The 22,398-nt window shown below is 32.7% G+C and overlaps 2 protein-coding genes across 4 annotated transcripts; one reads left to right on the top strand and one right to left on the bottom strand.

Annotated features, from left to right (window-relative positions):
• The first annotated feature begins 7,616 nt into the window (after positions 1–7,616).
• Nurf-38 (Inorganic pyrophosphatase Nurf-38) lies at positions 7,617–8,896 on the top strand. The gene is made up of 3 exons (XM_040726651.2): positions 7,617–7,919; positions 8,043–8,521; positions 8,582–8,896. The coding sequence occupies exons 1-3, from the start codon at positions 7,804–7,806 to the stop codon at positions 8,842–8,844; spliced, it is 858 nt and encodes a 285-aa protein (XP_040582585.1). The 5' UTR covers positions 7,617–7,803; the 3' UTR covers positions 8,845–8,896.
• Positions 8,897–8,979: 83 nt separating this feature from the next.
• On the bottom strand, positions 8,980–22,024 carry LOC121131067 (sec1 family domain-containing protein 2). 3 transcript variants are annotated; one of them, XM_071893844.1, is made up of 3 exons: positions 21,193–22,024; positions 10,073–11,324; positions 8,980–10,005 (listed from the first exon to the last, which is right to left on the bottom strand). In XM_071893844.1, the coding sequence occupies exons 1-3, from the start codon at positions 21,199–21,201 to the stop codon at positions 9,125–9,127; spliced, it is 2,142 nt and encodes a 713-aa protein (XP_071749945.1). In that variant the 5' UTR covers positions 21,202–22,024; the 3' UTR covers positions 8,980–9,124. The 3 variants fall into 3 exon arrangements, with proteins under 3 accessions (XP_071749945.1, XP_040582576.1, XP_040582570.1); XM_040726642.2 differs by lacking the exon at positions 21,193–22,024 and adding an exon at positions 12,606–13,050; XM_040726636.2 differs by lacking the exon at positions 21,193–22,024 and adding an exon at positions 11,599–13,038.
• Between the last annotated feature and the right edge of the window lie 374 nt (positions 22,025–22,398).

The raw sequence follows: 22,398 nt of genomic DNA on the forward strand, positions 1-22,398 counted from the left end.
ACTTATAAAATTAAAAAATAAGTAGTTAGTAGTTACAAGTTATTTATTTTTATATGGTTCGTTATTATGAATGAAAAAATAACGATTATAGCTTCTATTACTCGTTTTTAGTAGTATTGATTGACAGTAGCAAAAAACCGCTTCCGCTTTATAGGACATATCATATTACATTATATGTAGTAAATAGCACGTATCCTTTTTGGGCACATTTACTAAAATCTACATCACCACTTTCTCTTTCTAATCATTTTTCCTTTTTTTTTCTCTCTCTCTCTCTCTTTCTATAACAATAACTTTTTTCCCCTAGACTCAACTAGATATTAAATATGCTGTAGCATATAAAACTATAGATATAGGAAATTAATGAATTATATACTAAAAAAATTTATTTTTCTAATTTGAATGAGTATGAATGAATGAAATAGTTAAGAATGAATTATACAAATTTATATGTTATCAATATAAACCTAAGATATTTTTAACAACCACTTCCACCACCTTAATATAATTAAAATAACAATTTTTGATATATATATAGAAGTTTTATTTATATCATTATTTTTAAATTAAATAAGTAAAGTAAGATATACATTTAAAATATATATCCATAATAACAAGTAGATTTTTTCTATAATATCCTTAAGTCCACTTCCGATAAACATCCAATATACTTCACCTATTGAGATAAAAAAATAGATAATCTTTATAAAACAATAAAATGATTTATTCTTACCTTTTAATCATTCAGTATTCAACTCCTTATTTTTTTTTTGTTTAATTATCAGATGTTCAGAGAAGCAATAGTTAATAATCTGTCTTTTCTCTTCAATCCCTTTACTCGTACAGACACTTAGTGTGGATATAGCTCAATAATATGATCCAAAATGTGATCAAAAACTTTATTCTTTGAGAGTTTCTTTAGCCACATATACTCTGGGTGATAGGTGGAATCTCTTGAAGTGTTGAAAACACCTAGCTTACTCATCATGCCCTTGACTCGACTCCACTAAGACTCAATAGACAAGTAGCTCCAGTCAAGAGGTCCACATAATTTGTCTTATGGACCACAGTAAAGTGTTGCATACCTAAGGAATATACCCACCTATAGGACGCCCAATCGTCGGACATGAAAGTAGTTTCGGGTTCGACGTACATTGCGATGAGTGACAACAGAGTAGCCGCTGTCCGGTCTTGAATCTCAACCATGAAACAATCCCCACTATCTATATCAACCCCCCAAAAAAACCATTGCCCTGCTTGGTGCCTACCTCTATGATACTTCGTCTTTCCAAACTTGGACTTGTCGATCTCAACAACGCGCCAAGGCCTACTTAACCTTACAGTTTTGTTTTCAAAATATTTTTTACAAATTTCTCGCAAAAAATTATAGCAATCTACAAGTGTACGTTTAGAAAGGCCAGTTTGGTCTGCAGTAGTAGAAACCGTTGATAATTTTGACCAATGATGAATGATCATAATAGAATGTTTGAAAGAAATGTGACTTTTTATTAAAGTTTTTTTTAATTGAATATATTTTCCTACAAGACGCCCAAGAACACATAAACAATGTGATACCTGCACGCAATACTTCCTTACAATTCCTGCCGCACGAACAAATTACGAGCGATGGAAGGAGTATTCGGGCTTGAAGCCACCCAATTGCAGATCTCTACTTAATTCACGAATAGAATGAGACTATGGGGAATTATTGGTATACAAATGACCGTTGGTGTACTTCGAACGATCCAGATTATCATGTTAATAATTATGATGTTAATGTATCTATGTATTGAATGATGCATTTAAATATATTAGGTTATTGTAGGATTAATATTTAGTTAGGTCTAGGGAAAAACTTCTTGGTATAGAAAGAGACAAAGAGAGAGCGAAAAAAAGGAAGAATAATTTGTAAGACAAAGTGGTGATGATAGATTTTAGTAAACGTACCCTACATTGCTCCTGTATGTAAATTATAAACATATTTTGATCTAAAAAATTACAATTAAGTCTTACTAATCAACAATGTACTGATAGCATCGAACCTGCATAAAGGGTGCAACATATATAGATGTAAATCATCAAAATATTTTTGATTTAAGAAATAATAATTATTAATGAAATATTGCAGGTGTGTGCGTATCAAAAGTGCAAATGTTCTATATATACATATATATATTTATTTTTTTGCTATTAGCCTCTTATTTGTATGTCATGAGTATTTTCAGTATATATTAAGATTTTAATTTAATATCAACGCTGGTAGGTATGTTAAAAACTTAAAATGATATATTTTTTATTAGTAAGCGCTCTAGAGATTAAAGTAATTTATTAATTATTTATTATTACTTTTACATCAGTCATCCCAACATATTATTTTTTTTTTAAACTCTTATTACTATTATTTTATTCTTAATGACTGAACACATTTTGGCAAAGGGTTTTTCCTGTTGCAACAAACAAACCAAACTATCATCCTCCCAACTGTCGACTAGGAACTTGATCAATGGCATTGTTTAGAAAATGATCTTGATGAAATTCTATTTATTTTGTGTTTTTTCTTTGAGTGCATGTTGATAAATATGATGATACTAGTGAGGATAGTGAAGACAATGAAGAGGAGATTTTAAATCCACACTATTCATGGCAAATGTATATGTAATTTTTATTTAAATATGTATCTATAAAGTTAATAATACAATGTGTAACTGAAAATATAGTGAAATTGGGATTGTTATAATATCCTGATAAGGCTGATTGTCTTTGTTGGACTCAGAGTAGAATTGAGGATCGAGATCGGATTAATTCTAGCAATTATCCTTTTCTCCTTTCTCTCTTGTCACAACTGATTGTAGCTGATCTAATGAAACGTCATGAGTATTATTCTTTCTCTCCTAAACATTTTTCAAATTTTCAGGGTTACCACGTTGATTTTCGGTTCCTTTTTTTTAACATGGCCATTCTACACTGGATTTTCATCATTGCTTATTCCCCTAAAATAACAATATCTGCACCGACTGCATGTGTTTAGTTCGTCTTCAATTTGTTTCTTCTCAGTTTTCGAGTATTTTTTGGCATAAATTATTTTATAACAATATTTATAAATTATAAGACTTAAGTAACAATTACAGATTTACATGGTCGATTTTTATATCTTGAAGGATATAGTTAATATATATATATTTTTTTTTTTTAACTTGGAAAAGTAATAATAAATACATAAGAATCGGAATTGTAAATTAAACATTATCTTACCGCTGCTGATTCCAGAAGAAACACACGATTCTCTGATTCCAATTAATTGTCTCATCACTAATGTAGAAAAATATGTCAATAAGCAGCATCAATTGATGGTGGTTTAAAAAAAAGACTAAATTTTCATTAGAACATTTGCGTAAAGTTGAACAATATGTAGAATTCAATCAAGGTTGTTTTCTTTTATGATAATTTATTTAACTATGATATATTGTATATTTATAATAAGTACATCAATTTTTTCATTAAACGAAGTAGAGAGGAATTCTTGTTTGCACAGTGGTTGGTTGAATAAGTTACTTAACATTTAAACAACGTCCTCATAAGTTTTCGGTGAACATTCGAACTCCCAAAAAATTTAATCAGTTCTTTGCTTTATATATTGACAATAGAATCAACAAATTCCACGTTCGTCATAAAAATACTTAGCACCTACCTGTAGGTCCCATATTCTGTATTTAAACCATATTTGGCTTGACGTACAAAAAACTTATTTGTAACTTTTTTCCTAAATTGAAATTTCTAGATTACTCTTCAATTACCAACTAATAAAGTCTAGTTGAAATTGATAGCTAATAATTGTAATGCTAACATGAAAAAATGAAACATTTGAAAAGTTCAACCAAAACTATTCCAAACTTGTATAGATAGCCCAAGTATATATGTTTCAGTTCAAATCCTAATCGGATTCTTTATCGTGAAGCTTAGTTTTAATTCACTATAACGATTTGAAGATAATATCCTTTAATATATTTTTATAAAATAAAATGAGGAGAGAACCATTATCGACTCGATATAATGTAATATCGACAATGTTATTAGTATTTTCGAGTTAACAAAGTTATTTTATCGTTATGAAAATACTAAGTAATGGTAAACTTACAAACATATTAAGTTAATTAAAATTTAGATATATAATTTATTATTAATGTCAAACATACAATTTTATATTAAGTGAGGGAATCCCACTCGCTAAATCTAACTCTACGAACAAGTAGTAGTCGTACAAAGCTAGAAAATAACATCTAAAAATGGAACCCCACGGTAAATAGAAAAAAAAAAAATATATATATAGAAATACTACAAAGACTTCCATACTGCAGAAAGAAATTAGGGAATATTTCTACACTTCATGATTTGGTTTTGTACTTATTAGTTATTGTTGAATGGGAAAATAAATTTGAATTGAAGGTAGACATACTTCTCGGAGTATAGTTTTTGTATCCCATAAACGTGAAAAAACAAGCGTTCTTGGTGGATGACAGATAGTTAGAAAATATTATAATAATTAATAAACAGTTTAGTAGTTTGTTCCTAGACATTTGGATGTAATACATCAAAATTAGTAGAAAGCATTACAAGAGCTAGAAAGATAAAAAAAGAAGCTGACCTGGAAAGACAGCCGGGAGAATAAAAGAAAAGAAATAGGCTAAATCGGCTGAGGGAAAAATTAGTTGAAAAGAGTTGTTTGCGTGAGCCCGACCGAATGATTAAAAAGGAAGAGGAGGAGTGTAAAGGGAGAGGTTGCGTTTTATTGTTTACATGAATTAAACCCGGGACTTGAAGGATAACAAACAAATATTTCTCCCGGATACTCCATATAGTCAAAGACGAGCAATGGTTTCCATTAGTGGAGAAGCATTTAAAGTTTGTGGACTCTGCTCCCAACTTGTAGACACATCTGTGGACATAGATGAGATCCTCATTGATTTCCTCTCTCAATTCCTTTCCATCACGCCAGACAACTTCCCTCCTAAAATATGTACAGATTGTTTCTCATCTGCAACCGAGGCCAAAAGGTTCAAAGAACATTGTATCAAGGCTATTCACAAAATCAAAAAAACTCGATTGTGTACATCTGTCATTCTGGGAAAGGACACAGTCGGAACATCTCGTATGATATCCCCTTCCCGCAAAAGTGAGCCCCCTCCACGAAATTCTTATGGAATTTTAAGTCCTAGGTCTAACAATTTCGAAAAAAGTTCTCTTGAGGAGCTTCAAGTTCAAATTCCGTACACGGAACGTAATGAGGCAGACAAGAAATTTGAAGAGGATGGGTGCTCCTACTTGAAGAAGAAATCCGAGAAGAATCACTCAAATACATCTTCTTCCATTTCTTCTCCATCCAAGAGACAAGAGCCCAATTCTCCCTCTCCCAAGAGTAGCAACAGTAACAGGAAACGCCCCTCAAGAATAATTCATAGGACGGAAAGAACTACTTCCAATTATCCTCCTCCAAAGAAGAAATCCAAGGGGGGGTCAAGGGCAAACTCCAACCAAGGCTCGTCCATCTTCTCTAAATTCCTCGAAAGATTCAACCGAATTGGATACTGCAGAAGTATTCCCCTCCATTGGACCTTACCAGTGTGAGATATGCCAAAAAATAACGGATACTAAACAAGAATTTGTTCAACATATCAAAGAGCTTCACCGTTCTGTTGTGGATGAAGAAGTTTTGGAGTCATTGGAGCAGGATCTTAAAAAAGTAGAGAGAAGACTCCAAAATTCCCAAGGACAAGATGAAAAAGTCAAAGAGGAAGAGCTGGATCCTCCTGCCGAACAGAAAAAGACCTCTCTTCCTAATAATCAAAGTACTTCTGATGGAAAAAAAACCAGTAATAACTCGCTATCTTGCCCTCGATGCTCTGCTGTTTTGTCTAATGTATACTCAATGAAGAAACATCAAAAAACAAAATCGTGTCGCAACTTCGTCAAAAATACGCAGGATATTAATGCAGAGAGATTCAGAGACGATTGTTTGGAGTCCCGAACCTGTATTTACTGCTCAAAAGTTGTTTCTAGAATTAGAGACCTCGAGAGCCATCATGCTTCAAAGTACTGCTCCAGCATTCGAGCCGATAAAGAAAAAGAATTTAAATCCAAAGAAGCAGTCATAGAGAAATCTACCAACAGTAGTAGTTTGAAAGAAAATGGGAGCCTCGAAAAGAGAGGCAATACCTCCTCTATCTCTTCTTCAAACGCTTCCGATTATAATGCTAAAGAGACGGCCGCCACTTCTTCAAGTCCTAGTCAGGAAAATGAGTCCATGATCCCTAGTGAGCATGAAAAAGACGATGATAAGATATCCTTAAATAACAATAATAATAATACTCAAGAAGCCAAGAGTATCGAGACTCCGGCTAGTGATGAGAATGGATCCCAGAGAAGTTCCTCCAAAACGGAAGGACAAGAATCTACTGTCTCTGACAATGTCGACGTTATTAACTCTTGAATAAGCCTTAAATATGTAATTCACTTTTTCCAAAAACTCTTTCTTATTGCATTTATGACATCACAGAACAACGTCTCATTAACGAAAAATGAAGTGTGTATCGACAACCCTGTATTAATTCTTCTTTCTAAATTGATTTTCTTTAATGGCATAGACGAAGGAGTTACAATGATTTGACTCTAGCGATTATGAATTATCGTTTTGTATATTTTAGTATAGAGCCAAGGATTTAGGTACGTTCACAGTTATTTATAAAGTGAAGTATCTCCTCCTTCAAAACCAGAGAAGTCCGTTGGATTAAAGTTTAATAATTACCTTTGTAGTTTTCTTTCTTTCTTTTAAATAATGGTATTACGATAAAGAATGTTAGTAGTAGTATGATGATCTTTATAAATCCTTACTTAGTATTGTAAAAATTTATTTTTGAAGATGATTCAGTCCGTACTATTTTTATTTCCTTGCCTGTGTCTATATAAGAATAAAAACATATTAGTGCCATGTCTCTCCTTTGTCACCTATGATAATGAGAAATATTTTTTTTATGTATTATAGTTGTAATGCCATGTAACTGTATCATTTCTCAATAAAATACTACATTGAATTGAATGTGGAGGTTGTTTATACTATATAATGAATTGTTAAGGTTCTTGCATCATCCATCGACTATCCAATCTTTTGATAATACGATAGGTTTTCTACAAGTTGACAACCAATAAATGATAATGTAAAATTTTGTTATAGAATTTATAGTACTTTTGGTGGGGGATAATGCAAAAAATAAACATTTCTTGGATGGTTGATCGGTTAATATTTTACTATTTTAATGAGAATTACTTTCTAATGTCATGTTCTCTGGTACATTATAAAGCTCAAATGCCCATTCCCATATAACTCATAAATACTAAATAAGTAATTTTAATAGATTATAATGAAATTGTGTATTATTATTAGTTATTACACTATTAGCATTGGTACGCTTATTGAAATTTAATTCACTATATCTTTCGTCCTCCTCACTTTTAGCAGCATTTAATAAATATTCCATTTATAAAGGCTATTTTGTTTTAGTAGTGTGCTCTTAGCGACATCTCACAGCTGACTGAAGCAATAGCCGGCATGTTGACTGTTGAATGCGTTGTTCAACGTATTTCTAGTTTACATACTCTATAAGTAACAAAATGCAGAGCTAGATGCTACAAAAAACATAAAATCATCATTGATTGTATTATATTCTTTGCTACTGTTTGTTTCCTTCTTGAGCTCAAAAGGGCAACTTCTACGATATTAATTGTAAGGCAAAACTAGGACGGAACATCAACATGTCATCAACATACACTACTGAAGTTCGTGGTTCTCCCAATAAGGATGATTATCGCCGCTATTTCCGCAATCAGGACGGCCTTCCTGTATCACCCATGCATGACATTCCATTGAGGTTAGATAATATTTATTATTTAATTAATGTTTTAACTGTTACTTTAGAGATGCATCATGCTCTCATTGATAAATCCTTTATCATAATGTATAACATAATAATAATATAATGTTGAATATACAGTGATGAAGAGGGGACGTACAATGTTGTGATAGAGGTTCCACGTTGGTCAAATGCCAAAATGGAAATTAATTTAAAAGAAGAGTTGAATCCCATAAAACAGGATGTGAAAAAGGGAAAACTCCGCTATGTAGCTAATTGCTTCCCACATAAGGGCTACATTTGGAACTATGGTTTTATTCCCCAAACTTGGGAAGACCCTGAGCACACAGATCCCTCCACCAACTGTAAGGGAGATGGTGATCCTATTGATGTATGTGAAATTGGCACAAAGGTTCATCCTCAGGGAGCTGTGATCAAAGTAAAGGTTCTCGGAACACTAGCTTTAATTGATGAAGGTGAAACTGATTGGAAGGTCCTCACCATTGACGTCACCGATCCAATGGCTTCTCAATTAAATGATGTGCAAGATATTGATAAACTAATGCCCGGTTTTTTGGCTGCCACTGTTGAATGGTTCAAGATTTACAAGATGCCTGATGGTATCTATATTTCAATTAAATATTATAATGATATTAATGCTTAAGTTTTTTATTGTTAAGGTAAGCCTGCTAATCAATTTGCGTTCAATGGAACTGCCAAAGATAAGGAGTTTGCCATCAAAGTCATTAATGACGTACACAGCCAATGGAAATCCCTCATGGGAAAGCCGGAGAGTTCTATTGCGCGGAAAGGGACAGTACATGAGTCTGCTTATAAATTATCATGCGAAGAAGCCAACACAATCATCTCAAACGCTCCTTCAGAAGGAGAAGCTGGTGCTATGCCGGATCATGTAGATAAGTGGCACTATGTTAGTACCTAAATTGATCTAAGTACATTGTGATATCTCATGAAATAAATTATGTCGAATCAAAGTTGTCGCTACATTTAATTGGCCGCCGGGTATAGTAAATGCCTCATTAACAGAACAGGGATTTCAGAAACTATAAATAACTAATTTAGCATGATCAATAATATATATTATATAATTATCTGTAGACACTTGTTTCTATATTTAATTATCAATAATAAAATTTTTAAAAAAACGATGGTAGAATGAACTTTTAAAAAGGACCTCTCAAGAACCAATAAGAACAACATATTTAGAGAACGTCTTCTAAAAAGAACATGTCGACGATTGAGTTTGAATGTAGAAGCCTATTAGATCCAATTATAACTTGAGCACGAGAGTTGTTGGATTGGAAACAATCTCTGATCTTCTTTATTTCACTCGGAGTAATCCCTCCAACAATAAAAATAAAAATAATAGGATTCTCTCTAGGGTGAACCTTTTTTTCCTTCACAGAGAGTCCGAAAAGAGAAAGACCGGATTTGATGAGTCTTCCTCCAAGGCTTCCTCTGGACTTATATGTCAAATAGGGTAAATCTTCATAATCATCAGAGTACATATCATTTATGAGGAGCTCAATTAATGTCTGGGAGAAATTTGACTTCCGAAGTGCATTTGAGGTGCAGCCATTCAAACGTTCACATTTGCTAAAAAATTTCTTAACAATTTTATGAGCGAGAAGTTCATCTAGGCTGGACTCTCGTATCATTCTTGAAACACATTCTTTTTCATTTAAGAGTCTGTCTGAAATCAGTGATTCAAGTTCATCTTCTGCCTCAGGATCTTTTCCAATGCATTCAGGAGACAATCTGGAATAAGTAAAGATAATGAGGCTAAAAATGTCAAAGAGTGACATTTTTTTGTTCTTGTCCTTAACAACTTTTATCAGGGTTTCAAAGACGACCTCCGGGTGCTTAGTGGATAAATCCTTCTTTATCTCTTCTTGAAGAGTGATAAAAATTTCACTTTCCTCTCTTTGATCCTCAAATTTATCATGAGCATTGATGAGAGCAAAGGACTTTTGCAATAACTCAATATTATTTAATATTGCATCATTTTGAAGCTTGAAATTGGACAAAAGCTTTTTACATTGATTAGATTCTTCATAATTCCCCAGTGCCAACTGTTTATCACCTAATATATATTTAAAAAAATATTTGACATTCTATGTATTGATAATTTAAAAAACCACAAGAATTACCTCGAATGTCACGAATAATTCGATTATTTTGCATCACAGATTCTTTTTGAAGAGATGTAAAAGCGTCATCTTCATTGAGTTCGTATTCTTGAGACGTATTCTTAACAACTGTTATAAACTCCTTCATCAAATCGGATTCATAGAGCTCACTTTTCTTTTGTAGACCCTTGCTCGCTTTTCTTAATTTATTAATGAAAAATTTGAAGCATTCTGGCTTTGACAAGAGTAGGGCGTCAAAAAATATAGAAGATGAGTTATCAGCTACACATCCATGTGGAGAACCTTGATCAGAGTTAAAAAGGTCCGACATATCTACTAAGACGTCTTCTTTAGAGTCCGGGTAAGGGAGTAGATTTTCAAGGATAAGACCAAGACCTGAAGAATTTGCTTGCTTTTTGGATGTAATTGAAACACAATCGGATGTTCTATCCAAAAATATAAGAGAAACTTTATTATCATTTAAAGGGGCGGTTGTTTGATTTCGTTCTTTCAATGAGAGTAAGATATTAATTCTATCTGCTATTATAGATGATAAATTCCCTGCCGTAAAAATGTCTGGTCTAACATTGTACATTCCCAGAAAAGACGCCCAAAATGATGCAAATCTTCGTACTGATAGTTTAATTTCATCTGAAAGTTTTGACCAGAGTAAAACTCCATCATTGCCATCTCCTTTATTCTCTCTAACGAACTTCTCCTCCATACCATCACAGTAAATAGGAAAAAGTTCGTCAAATGTGGGTGTTAAAAAGAGTTCATTACTCAGAGGAGCTAAATTGACTGGATAATGAAAAATTTCGCAGGTATAGTTAAAGTCACCCATCCAGGAAAGGATCGTTTCTTCAATGTCTTTAAAAGCATTAGTACCCCAGACTTGTGAACTATCCCCACTATCTTCAGATGAATGAATGGATGGACTAGCTGTCGTTATGACTTGAACGTATTCAAAAGAGGAATTTGATAAAATTTCCTTTAAAGTATCCATGGTTTGACCCATTAGAGGTGACGACAAAATAAAAACACCTTTGTTATCCTTTTCTGTCCCATAAATGAACGAAGAAAATTCTCGCAGTCCTAAAATTTTCCCCTCGCTAAAAAGTCTATTGACACCACCATTAAAATGAAGAACTCTATAAATATCCCTTTCCAGGAATACAGTGCCTCGTTTTAATTTCTTCAATATTTCTGACCAATAGTGACCACTAAATAAGTGAATATCAATTAAGTTATCCTCCAAAGATTTTTCAGTCATCTGTAAAGAGGAAAAAAATAAAAATAAAATAAGGAGAACCTGACTAGCACTTGAATCATGAACTTTTAAAATATATTTTATTTTTTGGTGATCCATCGACTACATCAAAAACATATAAGCCGCCTTCATCAATTAAAATCCTGTAATCTGCTGCTATATTAAAGTAATTTCCTAAGGATGGCTTTCGACTTCTTGCTATATTATTAATAACAAAAATGGCATTATTGAAATTGATTGCAAGGGTCCTAAGGGATCCAACTAAATAATTGCTCACTAAATTGAACACATGGTCAGAAGTCATCTCCGCCAGAATAGGATTTGTGATATTATCAATGACAATGAGGACACCGGATGTTTCTTCATGAATGAGATCGTAGAGAAGCACCAAGAGCTGATATAAATCCAAGGTTTTATATAAAGTTATTGAGTCCGAGTCTGATGGTACTTTTTGGGATAGTCTTGAGGGGAAAATTTCATTTTTCGTATCGATTAGTATGGATTTGCGAGCTTTTATATTTTCTAGACAGAGGTTCATCGCAAACTCCGATTTTCCAACTTGGGGATCCCCATAAATTTCATAGATACATCCCGATTTGAATTCCAATGAATCTATCCCCAATTTTTTTAGACTGAACTGATTGTCTTTCAGACTACATAAACTCAATATTGGAAAACAATTTTGCAGTATGATCCTTTCACGTAAACAGAATACGAGCTCTATATCCTTAAGAACATGAACCAAAGATGATATTTTTGCATTAAGATAATCCGTTTCTGTATAAAGACGAATAGAATGGAGTTGCTCAAGAACTTTAGGATCAAGTGGAGGTGATTTTAATAATTGAGATCTAACCATGTTTTAAGCGTATTTTTTCCACTTGTGCTCTTTGGAACTCCTCTTACCCCTTTTTAACAGTTTATAGGAGTTGTAAGTCGTGTATAGACAGGAAATATATGCGCCAACTGAAGCTCCAATGCAACAGGGGATAGGCCAGTCCTGCCAGTCCCGATCCCAGTCCAATGGGATTGGAAATGCGCCAATCCAGGCACCAAATAAAGCTCCAAAAGAATGTTGAACGACTGTATTTAAATAGAGAGCGGATTTATCTTCAAATATATTTTTAAAGAAGTGAATATCTTGCCCCAAAAGTATGGGAGGCAAACATCCATAGAGAGTCAAGAGAGATGAAAATATCCAGGTTCGAATATTTCGAAGATCCGCCCCCAAACAAAATACGGCAATATTAACAAGGATCCAAAGAGAAAGAAGATAAAAAATACCTTTGAAGAGTTTTTTTAGGGGACTAAGAGTCTGAATGAGTCGCTTCACTCGTAGGACGGTTCTCTGGAGATAGGTTGAGGAACTGGATCTGGTCTTATTAGGATTTTTTACAGGTAGTTGAAGTTTGACTGAAATAGGGCCACGTAGAGAGAGTCTCTTAGAAATGTAGATATTGAGCACGGAGGACACAAGTGTGAGAAAAAGGAAGGGGTAGGAATACAAGTTCTTCCCAAAGGATGCCACAAAGGACTCCTTCTCCTCTGAAGGTAAAACACAGCAAAGTACCAAAAGAAGAGACTGGGATACTAAATGAAAGATTGAGATATAAAATGATAATTCCACGTCTTCTCGCGAGTTCTCTGAGGGATCATCCATCATCATTCCATACCAAAGGTGAGTAAATAATAACTTTGACTTACTTCCAGAGTATGTGACGTCACATACTCAGCAAATATTTATCATTTTTTTAGATAATATTATTTTTTCAGCTTATTTATTCAACCCCTCGTTCGCTCACTAGCACACTCACATTCAAATCCAATACAATTGAACCATGACATTCAAAATTTGACTTTAATCATATGATTAATTTTATTTTGTAGAATTGGACTATACAAGTACTTCTCTTCAAATACAAATGTCTGTGATTCGCTAATGAACAAAAAAATTCATATTATAAAAATTAAAAATATTATCGTTGCTTATTATAACAAATAATTTTATTTAACTGAATTATTTGTAATTTAAAACATTATATAATGTTGAAATATATTGTATCTAAATACTCGTATCAGCAAATTTCAGTATTTGCATTCATTTACCTGCATTTTAAGTATTCGACATATCACTAATGTGTATATAGAGTTTCCCGAATAAAACACAGATATTGAAGGCTAGTACAAGGACTCCTTTAAGCAGGAGTCCTTGATACACCATATATGGTCGATCTTCCCGAATCAGGTAACAACTGAAAAAAGGCGGGCCCTCCTTTTAAATAGTATTTTATCCAACTTTTAATCATTAGTCATTAGCCACCGCTTCCCTTGGGCATTGATGACCCCTTCTAATAGTTTATAATAGACTTCGGCTAATGGATTGTGTAAGTGAACTTGCGCATGGAAATCCCCATCACTCACAATCCTAGGAATCAAATGAGAGAGCAAATCGAGACATACAAGACATTTTTATGATGTGGCAACAAGAGAAGTAAGTTGGCTGATGCACAGTGGTTCGTTCAGTATGCCAAGAATCCCCGCTTTCACTCTGGTATTGGGCGAATTTCATACCAAGCAATGTATGTCCATCCGAAAAAGGGTAGACTTGAGAGCTAACATTTACTCAAAGAGTGTGATATGAACACAAAGAGGCATCTATTACATTTGTGTGGAAATATAGACCACGAAAGGCATGGAGAGTACACCGGGCTATGACAAAAAATAGGTATTCTGTAAAAATCAGTATAAGGAGAACATAATTGCTCCATTGCGGGTTTAAATACCATGCTTCAGAACATTTCAGCGTTTCCATGGGGAAAATTAAGATGTTTGGACATATGTCATGGTTTGAGATTTGAGTTAAAGTATTAAGTAGTTTCACTCAAATTGGGTATCATTTTCATGAAGAAGTATATGCTGGACTTATTTGATTAAGTTTTTAGGATTATTGCTCATTCCATATTTTGGTTGATGCTTCTTGTAATGAGAAATTTTGCATAAAATTTTAAATCCATAAATCGTAAAAAAAATCGGAAATATTACAGCTGGTAGGAGAAAAATAAATAGATCCGCATAAAGGATACTATTTCAGGTAAAAACGATTACATTTTCAAGTATATAGCTCCAAATTTTTTTATGTTGCATCCATTTTAATGACTGACGGTATTTTTTTTCACATTTCAATAAAATCAGGAAGTAGGGATAATATTTTTTTTTATATGTTCCTGTACAAGAAATAGTACAAATTAGGTATCAATTTAAAGCTTATTAAATTTCAAATAGATATGAAAAATCAAGCCTATCAGTAAATATGGCTACCCGAAGCCAGGAATATGTCTAGAAGTGTGAATTTTCGATTCCGGTTGTGACTCGAGACATATTAATTAAACGGCCATTGCACAAAAATAATTGAAGAAACAACAGAACAAAACAGTTTTATTTTAAATTCCTGGCCACTATCTATCATTTGAAGATAAATTATGTTTTTTAATATACATTGTAGATTTTATAGGACTACAAAAATTCTGCCACGCAAAAACTGTCATTTTTGGGGAAATTGAGAGGCTTGGATATTGATCGGCGTTCATTTGGCCGTTCATTTTTTATTGTTTCTAAGGGGTCATTACGTAACTATTTGTTTACAAAGATTATTACTTTTTTTTCATTATGGATATAATTATTATTGTCTTTGAAGGTCCCTAAAATAAAATTAATTTATATTAAAAAGTTATGAACTTGATTTTGTGTGTAAATTGATTACTTTCTATGAAATATCTCATATCACACCAATTGCAAATCACTTGACTATGGAATGGTCGTGTAGGAAATAGGTATTCTGGGGTAGGTAAGAGTGCAATTTTGTACATACTACTCATTTCTTATTCTTATTGCTAAATATTTATTAAAATTTGAATATAATCTTTGAGCACACCTTTAATTATTTGAAACATAGTCTTAATTCTATTTACAGGAATATCTATTTATGCAATGAATATCTAAGAATTCATTGATTCAATTTATGGCTGTTCGGCGTTATTAATTCATTAACAAATAATCGGTAGACTACTTACAATGATTGGTTGAGTACTTATAAATTATAATTAATGTATTTGCTTTAGTTTTTTGCTATTAGTTTCAAGAATAATATCTTAACTGCTTGTTGTTTTAGTATTCATTGGTTTGAATTATCATTTGACATAATAATCATGGTTCTATATTGTTATGCCTACGGCTGCTCAAATAAGAGTACTAAACCTGGTATTAGCTTCCATAAATTTCCTTGAGATCCAAGTCCATCAAACTTAAGACTTAACGTCAAATTTAATTTAATGTCTATGATTTCCTTCAAAAATAGATATGCGCCAGAAATGAATACGTGCTGTTCGACGAAAGGACTTCCCACCTTCTCCTATTTCTGTCCTATGCTCAGAACACTTTTTACCCGAGGACTTCTTTGATGAACAGAAATATAGAATTCTGAAAAAGTTACCGCTTAAAGCTGTATGAGGCTACCCACCATCTTCGGACAAGAAGATTCATCTTCTTTCTATCGGTTGAGTTTTTTCAATTTTTCTTCAAGCCTCAACTAAGGCAACGACTATGATTCATTAACGTGCCACAAATCAATGAATCTTTTCGAAATAGACTCAGCATCCTAGATCCGTGATTGCCTACTCATTCTTATAATATTAAATATATAAACAGCACAAGATTACAGGTTACTTCTTTATAATTATTCGGGTTTTTTTTCTTCTCCTAGTTTTTTAATTAATCTGATCGAGATACAACAGCATAGTTCGAATTGATAATAGAAAAACATAAAAAGGCGGCAAAGATGTCATGCGACAAAATCTCCTTGAAGAAAAATTACCAGCGCAAAAAGTGTAAGAGGCGAAAATGTTAGGGACAAAAATACCGGTCACGAATATATATGTTAATTAAATTTAAAAGAATATATAAGATCAATGAGTTATGACCAGTTAACCGACCTTACATTATACTATACCTGAGGCCGTTATATCGCAGGACAAGATTTGCTGGCTATAAGGGCTAGTATAACTTTGTGTTATTTTTTTTTTTTTAAATCGAATCATTTTTATAGCTTTAACACCAAGGCTGTACACATGGAGACGGCATTTTTTTATTATGGAGATATTTCGATTTAAATTAGCAATAAAATGCAGTATTATATTAATATAGTCTTTAATATGCTTATTTTCTAATGGTATGACACCATCGATGAATATTATCTAACTGCCCAATGTAATATCAGAATTAATATTTCTAGAGGATAATAAGGACATAGACTTAGAGGGAATGCTTTTGGTAACATAACACTTAACTGCACTCTCAGTTCAATCACAGTAACTTATGCCTAGTGTCAACAAAAAAAAAAAACTAAACTCAGAATGAGGTCTGTTCAGTGGTAAAATGGCTCAATTTTCCCAAAAGTCTATTTCCTTTTTTTTTATATTTAATTATCACTTTGTAAGGTGAATTTCGGACTTGTATTTTTTTTTTTTTTTTTAATTGCATATTTTCTTAAAATTTATTTAGAATATTTTTTTGAGGACAAAGACAATAAAAGTACAAGGCTCTTTTTCTTTCCATTTTGAAAATTGGAATTTAATTCAGAATCTTATTTTACATTCTAAAGTAAAATATAGGCTTTTGATTTTTTTTTTAACGAAAATATAAATAAATATCTCAAAATGAACTTAAAAAAAAAAGAATTGTCAATTCATTTCTTCAATGATCTTTCTTTCTATTTTTTTAGATCAATCAATTTTATATTGAGATTGTTTCCCCCATTTAACGCTCTATACATTTTTTTATATATGGAGGACATTAGACTCTAATTTTTCTGTCATCACATTTTCTGTAAATCTTCAGAGATAAAATTAATTAAAAATAGCCATGGTAGAATTATTATTTTTGCGCAATTCCAATGAAATAAACACAATATCAACTTCCTGTCGTATTGCTTTCCTACTTAAAATCCCCATTAACTTTTAAAATTAAAAAAATTATGTGAGTTCACTTAAAATTACAATTCTACTTGCATAAGCAAATTGTAAACGTTGCAATTGATTAGTCTTAAAATTTCATTTTGATGTATTAAAATTATTTTTTTATTATATATTTATAAGTGACGTCACTATGGGAATTTGAGCTTTACAATGTGCCGCAGGATACTTATCCATTAGTAATTATGGTCATCAAAATTACACAAATTCATCGACCATCCATGAAATGTTCTATTATGGAATTATCCTTCTTTTCACAAATACTCTATGGCACGGTAACACAAATTCTGGTTTGCAACATAAAGTATTGCTTATACAAGTTCCAACTTTTATATTAGATATGTTCACACAATAAAATCAAATATAATTAAATGTTGAAATGACAAATATAAATATATATTTTTGTTATTTTGTCTGACAAAATGTTAACTTGCTGTGATGTATCTTGGAACGTATATTTGGGATTCAAGGGTGAAAATACCTTGAATAGGATCCTACTCTTTAGTACTAACACAGCATCTATTGAATGTATTCGCTAGTCCAAATGAAAAAATATATATAGCCATAACAATTCATTTCTGTTAAGGAATCAATTTACAGATGATATAACTAAGACAAGGATAGCAGGTTATGCTTCTCAGACTTATGAGGGATATATATATGTGTGGGTGGGAATGAGTGTTGAATTTTTGATGGACACTGAGCGATTACAAATTCCTAGACGGATACAAGTTCAACATAGCGATTTTTCGGACCGACTTCACAAAACGCAAGTCATATTACCCATTATTATGATAATAGAACTGCAGGATCAGAAAAATAAAAAATATGTAGATAAAAGAGTAGTGGTGTGCTTGGATTTTGAGGGATCCATTTTATAATGCTAATAATAATAAATCTAGTGTAATAAACTATAAAAACCAAATATTAAAAATAAAATGAAGAAAGCAAATATTTCATCTTTAGTCCGTGAACTAATGGTTTCCAATGTTTTTTGTCTACATTGAAGATCTGTCGAAACCGACATTTGATCATACATTTTGTTTGCAGAACCAACTGGGATGCTGCTCAATATTCCTCTAAACCCTTCATTTGGAGAAATTTGTTTTGAAGAGGGAACAAATGCCATAGAACTAAAGGACCTTTCGGAAGGGGCGAGATACTCTTCTTCTCCTATTTCACTTTTCCTCTCAACATCGTCCAAGATGTCCTTCGAGCTTCTTTTATATGTTATCATTCCTTCGACTAGTGGCTGCCTTGTCCCAACATACTTTCCCCATTCCAAATGATGTTCGATGGCTTCTATTTTTCTAGATCTGAGAGTATTTCTTTTCTGGAAGTCATACTCAATCGTTTTGGGTAGATTTAAGGTTTTAGTTCGAGCAGATGAAAGGGGCTCCAAGTATCGTTTCCGCTCCTCAATGTTTTCCAAACATATTTTTCGTACTCTGATATGCATGACCTTGACTCTATAGAGGAGTAGTGTGAAAGAGGACGAGAGGAGAGTGAGACTCTGGGACAAAGACTTGAAGAAGTAATTGTCTTCGTCTTGCTGAAGGGATATTTAAAGGAGTTAACAAAGCGGCGACGCTCATCCTCAGTTGAATTTAGCAAGAAAATTCCTTTCTTCACTGCCCATTCCAGATCAGAGTTCTGAAAACTCAGTCCTTGAGCACTTTGATCGAATGGAACAATATGACTAACACTAACGTCATCCTCTGTCCAAGTCTTATCTACGAATGTCACACGCAATGAGGAACTCTTGGATATCTTCTGCACTATTGCTGGCCAAAAGGGCCAGGGCTCTACCTTGGCCCAAACCAATGGATACTCATAATTCATTTGGTTGAATTCTAACGACAGTGAATCCGTTTATTTTAAATTAAAAGAAATGAAAGTTAAATTAACATTATAAATTTCCCGCTCAACTCGCTTCATTGGTTTCAATATAGGTAGGTTTCCACATCTAGCTAGAAATCCCAAAAATATATTTTACTCTTTCTCAACCTCGACTGTTAACTCATGTTGTCAGCTGTCGATTCCCTCCTCTTGCTTGATACGTCATGGTAATTTCATAATGTATTCCTTTTTGATAAACAAACAAATAAATAAGTTATTCCAATGAATTCTAAGAATTCATTGGAATTATAATATATATATAGCACGTCGTAATATTTATTGTATCACGTAACCTTTCCTTCAAAAAGAAACAGAAGAAAAGTCCGAAATCTTATCAATAGTTAGCCAAATAAGTCGTCCATACCAACTGCCATTTATCTCTTATAAACTCCCGCACTATCACCCTCATATTATTTCTTCCCCATTATAAAATATTTCCTATTTTTGGCACAATCACTTATTCAAGTCAATTTACACTAAATTTCTTAATAGAAAGGAAGTATAATGTCCAGATTTCGATGGAAACACAGTTAGTGCTAATTTGAATCATGAAATATGAAAAGCTCACAAAGATGACTGGATCAGCATTCATTCACACCGTTTAAGGACTGATTAACCTTTGTAACTTGGGCCACGAATTGTCAATTTACACGCATAATAAAAATAGTAATCAAATCAACCTTTACATTTGCCGCTAGCCTGTGGAATATAAATCGATTTTTAAAAGAATAAAAAAAAATCCTTTGCTTGTAAGAATTATTATTTCAACCATAACCTATACTCGTCAAATCTAAAATAAATTCTAATTATTAGCTTTTAGATAGTCCTCAGAGTTATACTAAATACCATCAGAGGTCTCAGATTTCTAAGAAAAATTATGCCCATGCCCCCCCAACCCACTAATACTGGTTTTATACCTTGTCCCGTCCACTTAGCCGTACACCCCCCCCAGGATAGTAACTCTGATTTGTAACTCATTCAGACCCCCCATGACCCATGATTTTTTATTTGATGTTAATTACCTGGATTATATATTACTCGGTAAGATAAACTCTGATCCCTGAGGAAAGAAGGTTTGGATTGTACAGACAGGTAAATGATGCCAACTTATATGTTTCCATTTGTCAATTCTTCGAGGCGGGGAAAAAATACGGTTAAAATCTCTCAAAATATTTAACAATTTGGAAGTATAAGAAATAAAATTAATGCAAGACAAAGTGAATGATATAAATAATTTTAATCAAATCATTGAAAAAGAAACGTCACTCCTAATGTCACGCCTCTCTTCGTGGGAAGATGATGATTTCTTAAATTTTATGATTTAGAAGAAATGAAGTACATTATTTTTACTGTGAAGGGAATATTTCTCGTTCATTTTTATTGAGGAACAAATGCTTTAATTGCAAAAATCTTTTAAAAAACAAGATAAGGTTGTTAACCTCCCTGAAGAAATAAATGGTTCTAATTTTGTACAGATTAAAAAGATAGAAGATTTATCCTTCAGATCTTGTATTCTTGACTACTCTTGCTTCTGTAAAATTAAAAGAGGATATATTTTTGTGAAGTGTTTCTCTAATAAGATTGAAGAATCTGACGGTTTACATTGTTTCCTTTCCAAATTTTAAGAAGGTCAATATTTTTTTTAATTTATTGAAGAAATCGTCAAAAAAACTTTTAATTTTATGGCCAGAAACTTTGTATCTTCTGTGAATGACAAAGTATATGAGAAAAGGAAATACGGAGCAGAGAAAGATTCGTTTGCCAAAAGGCGAATCTGGATAAACTTTTGAATAAATAGTTTATGTCTTATATTTTAAAATATTTAATTTTTATTGTTAAAATATATGATCAATAAATAAATAAATATTTCAGTATATGTGGTTGTTTGGTAAATAGTTTCAGTTCCATTATAGTTATTTCGTGAAACATAAGTATGATGGTCTCACCTTCCTCATTCTAGCTTGTTTTATTCATTAACATGCTTACTTAAGTCTCTTAAAATACACTAACAGTAGAGGCGGTAACGATGTTTTTCTTTACTTAATACACAGAAATCCTTAGAAGATCAAATCACATTTATCAGAAGACTCCTTCATGCGAATATAATATACTGCGTTGTAGTGGAATCCCGAACTTAAGTTTGTCTAACGATTCCGGGATTACTCTTAAGTCCTTATGCTATCTTGTCCGAGTTGAATGTGATTCATGAGACTCAGAGTGGAAGTCAATAATAAAATGAGACGAATAAGACAACCCGTGTAGTATACAAACTGATGCAATACATGGAGACGATATCTATCACTTTACGCACAAAAAAGATCACTTCACTATTATGTAGTCATACCATAAATGACAAATACTGAGATTGTAATCATCTCCTTATTCACTTAATATACATACAAAGATCTATTCACTCACGAATCGAACTCTTGCGATGTACGTAATACATCATCCATGCCATGGGATATCGATCTTCAGATGGGAATAATAGCATGTAATTATTCAGAGTCTAATTCCCAATGCTCCGAGTCCGATATGAGTTCAAGTCATAATATCTCTGAGGCCTCATAAAAAATAAGGAAAATACAAGCCCTAGGATGAAGTGATTTTTAGAAGTAAAATAGTATTGTCCCTGATTAGTATGAGAATCAACAACTGAACTTCTCCTTCACAACCCTGTTGGTCTTGAGTAAAAAAAAATGTCCCTTCCTTCAAGGTTAATAGAAATACCAATAATAGGATACCAAACTTCTCTCTCTTGGGCCACAGCCTAGTCCCAGTTCTTAATTTTGGCCTTTTGTGAATTTGTGTTTGGTATCTTTTCTATTCACTATGACGTCAAAATCTACCTCTCTTGCCCAGCAGTCGGTAGGATAGCCGATACTGTCAGACGATACATCGAATTGAAAATTCTAGCAAGCCCGATTATATGATTGTCTAACCTTGTATTTCTATTAACCTTGCCTTCCTCTAACTATAGATTTCCTTGTATGGAGAAAAAAAGAAATTTATAATAAAATTAGCTAGAATAAATAAATACTAGCTAGAAGCTGTTGGAGATATTAAGTTCGAACTCTTAAATAATGATTTATCCCTGTGTATCATTAGCCCGGGTGAATAAGCAAAAAAGTATAAGAGAAGTGAAGCAATTG

Source organism: Lepeophtheirus salmonis, chromosome 1, assembly GCF_016086655.4.
Source record: "Lepeophtheirus salmonis chromosome 1, UVic_Lsal_1.4, whole genome shotgun sequence".
Lineage (NCBI taxonomy): Eukaryota > Metazoa > Arthropoda > Copepoda > Siphonostomatoida > Caligidae > Lepeophtheirus > Lepeophtheirus salmonis.

Excerpts from the sequence above, each read along its gene's own strand:
- LOC121131067 (XM_040726636.2), bottom strand. The coding sequence starts at position 12,180 with ATGGTTAGATCTCAATTATTAAAATCACCTCCACTTGATCCTAAAGTT. Across the intron at positions 11,325-11,598 it reads CTGACCATGTGTTCAATTTA|ATGACTGAAAAATCTTTGGA; the intron begins GTGAGCAATTAT and ends TCCTCTTTACAG. Across the intron at positions 10,006-10,072 it reads AATTATTCGTGACATTCGAG|GTGATAAACAGTTGGCACTG; the intron begins GTAATTCTTGTG and ends AATATATATTAG.
- Nurf-38 (XM_040726651.2), top strand. The coding sequence starts at position 7,804 with ATGTCATCAACATACACTACTGAAGTTCGTGGTTCTCCCAATAAGGAT. Across the intron at positions 7,920-8,042 it reads ATGCATGACATTCCATTGAG|TGATGAAGAGGGGACGTACA; the intron begins GTTAGATAATAT and ends TTGAATATACAG. Across the intron at positions 8,522-8,581 it reads GATTTACAAGATGCCTGATG|GTAAGCCTGCTAATCAATTT; the intron begins GTATCTATATTT and ends TTTATTGTTAAG.